This window comes from Gekko japonicus, unplaced genomic scaffold, assembly GCF_001447785.1.
Source record: "Gekko japonicus isolate JY-2015 unplaced genomic scaffold, Gekko_japonicus_V1.1 scaffold641, whole genome shotgun sequence".
NCBI lineage: Eukaryota > Metazoa > Chordata > Lepidosauria > Squamata > Gekkonidae > Gekko > Gekko japonicus.
The window spans coordinates 52,332-53,711 of record NW_015177027.1 but is presented as its reverse complement, the minus strand read 5'-3'; the positions used below and the strand labels follow the sequence as shown (position 1 = coordinate 53,711).

The 1,380-nt window shown below is 47.7% G+C and overlaps 1 protein-coding gene across 1 annotated transcript in view; it reads right to left on the bottom strand.

Annotated features, from left to right (window-relative positions):
- Positions 1–1,380, bottom strand: part of PPP2R1A (protein phosphatase 2 regulatory subunit A, alpha) — a 34,644-nt gene that overhangs the window by 24,318 nt on the left and 8,946 nt on the right. The window contains exon 2 of the mRNA XM_015427855.1: positions 611–701. Coding sequence (XP_015283341.1) covers positions 611–701 — 91 coding nt within the window. The remainder of the gene's footprint in view (positions 1–610; positions 702–1,380) is intronic.

Below are 1,380 nucleotides of genomic sequence, written 5' to 3'. Positions count from 1 at the left end.
CCGTATCCCCCCCCCCCCCAGTGTTTACACTAAAAAACCCCCCAAGTAATCAGTTCACAGATCCTCCAACATCACATCTAGCGTGGCCCAGACAGTTCTCTTACACTCAGTAAGCACAACTTGTCAATCTGGACATTGTGACTGAATGCTTTACTGTGGTTTAATGTGATGTCTGAAGTGAGACTTTGGCACAGAGATGCGGGGCGACACACTGACCGTGAAACTAATTCAAACAGAGCTTTAGGATGAGATACTAACTGTAAAAGTGATTTGTACAGAAGATTCGCAGACCCTAGACTCTACTCCTACCCTCCAGCGTATGACATAGGCTTACCAAGTGCCAGCGGGGGATCCATATGTCTTTACAGGATGCCTGCCGCGGGGACGGCGATACGCGTTGCACCCGCCGTCGCCAGGATGTGACGTTACGCGTCGCTCTGGCAACGGGACTCAAAACAGCCTCGTTGCCAGAGCGACGCGTAGCGTCACATCCTGGCGACGCCGGTGCAACGTGTATCGCCGTCCCCGCGGCAGGGATCCTGTAAAGACATGCGGATCCCCCACCGGCACTTGGTAAGCCTAGTATGACAGTTCCAGACGCTTTAAATACCTGTAAGGAAAGGCAAGAGCTCGCTGCGCGTCCTCTCCACCCCCAGGGCCAGTGCAATAGTAGATAGTTTCTTGATGCTGTTCAGACGAAGCTGCGTAAAAGGAGACACAATTTTAAAGATTCAGAAAGATCAGCCAAGGAAAATAAACTTGCTTATTTAGAGTCTGAGAAAAGATGGAACGTCACATCCCAGATCACAAATCCCAGATTTCTGAGCCCGACAGATTCATTTTAGGTACTCACGCGGCCTTTCTAAATGTCCCAATCATCCTTCATTTTCACACTTATGCTTACAAGCCCTCTTAAATGTGGCAGTCACGTCTCCCTTATATGACCTGCTAGTAGAACCATGGTTGGTTCATGCCTCCAAATTTATCTACACAACGGCATACGCACGTAAGAGATGGTGTGCCGACAGATTGCAGACAATGTTGTATATGTGAAGTGCTGACAGTCATCTGTATCACTGGAGATGCTAAAAAGTGAAGAATCGCCCTTGGAATTTATCTGCATGCACAACGGAGCCGAGAAAGTCGACAGTGGCCACTTCCACACTGTCATTTTTGTCACTTGTTTGTCCATGTTGCTTCAGGGTATCCCACCCACAATGTGTTTTGCTTTCTCTGGTAGTCCCAGAGGGAGCAAAACTAGAGATGTGAAGGCCCGGAAAAAAACCGGAAAAATTCGGGGGGGAAATGGTTTTTCCCCGTTTTTTTCCTGAAGCCTTTTTGTTTTTTTCCGAAAAATTTTCCAAATCATTTCTAATATAT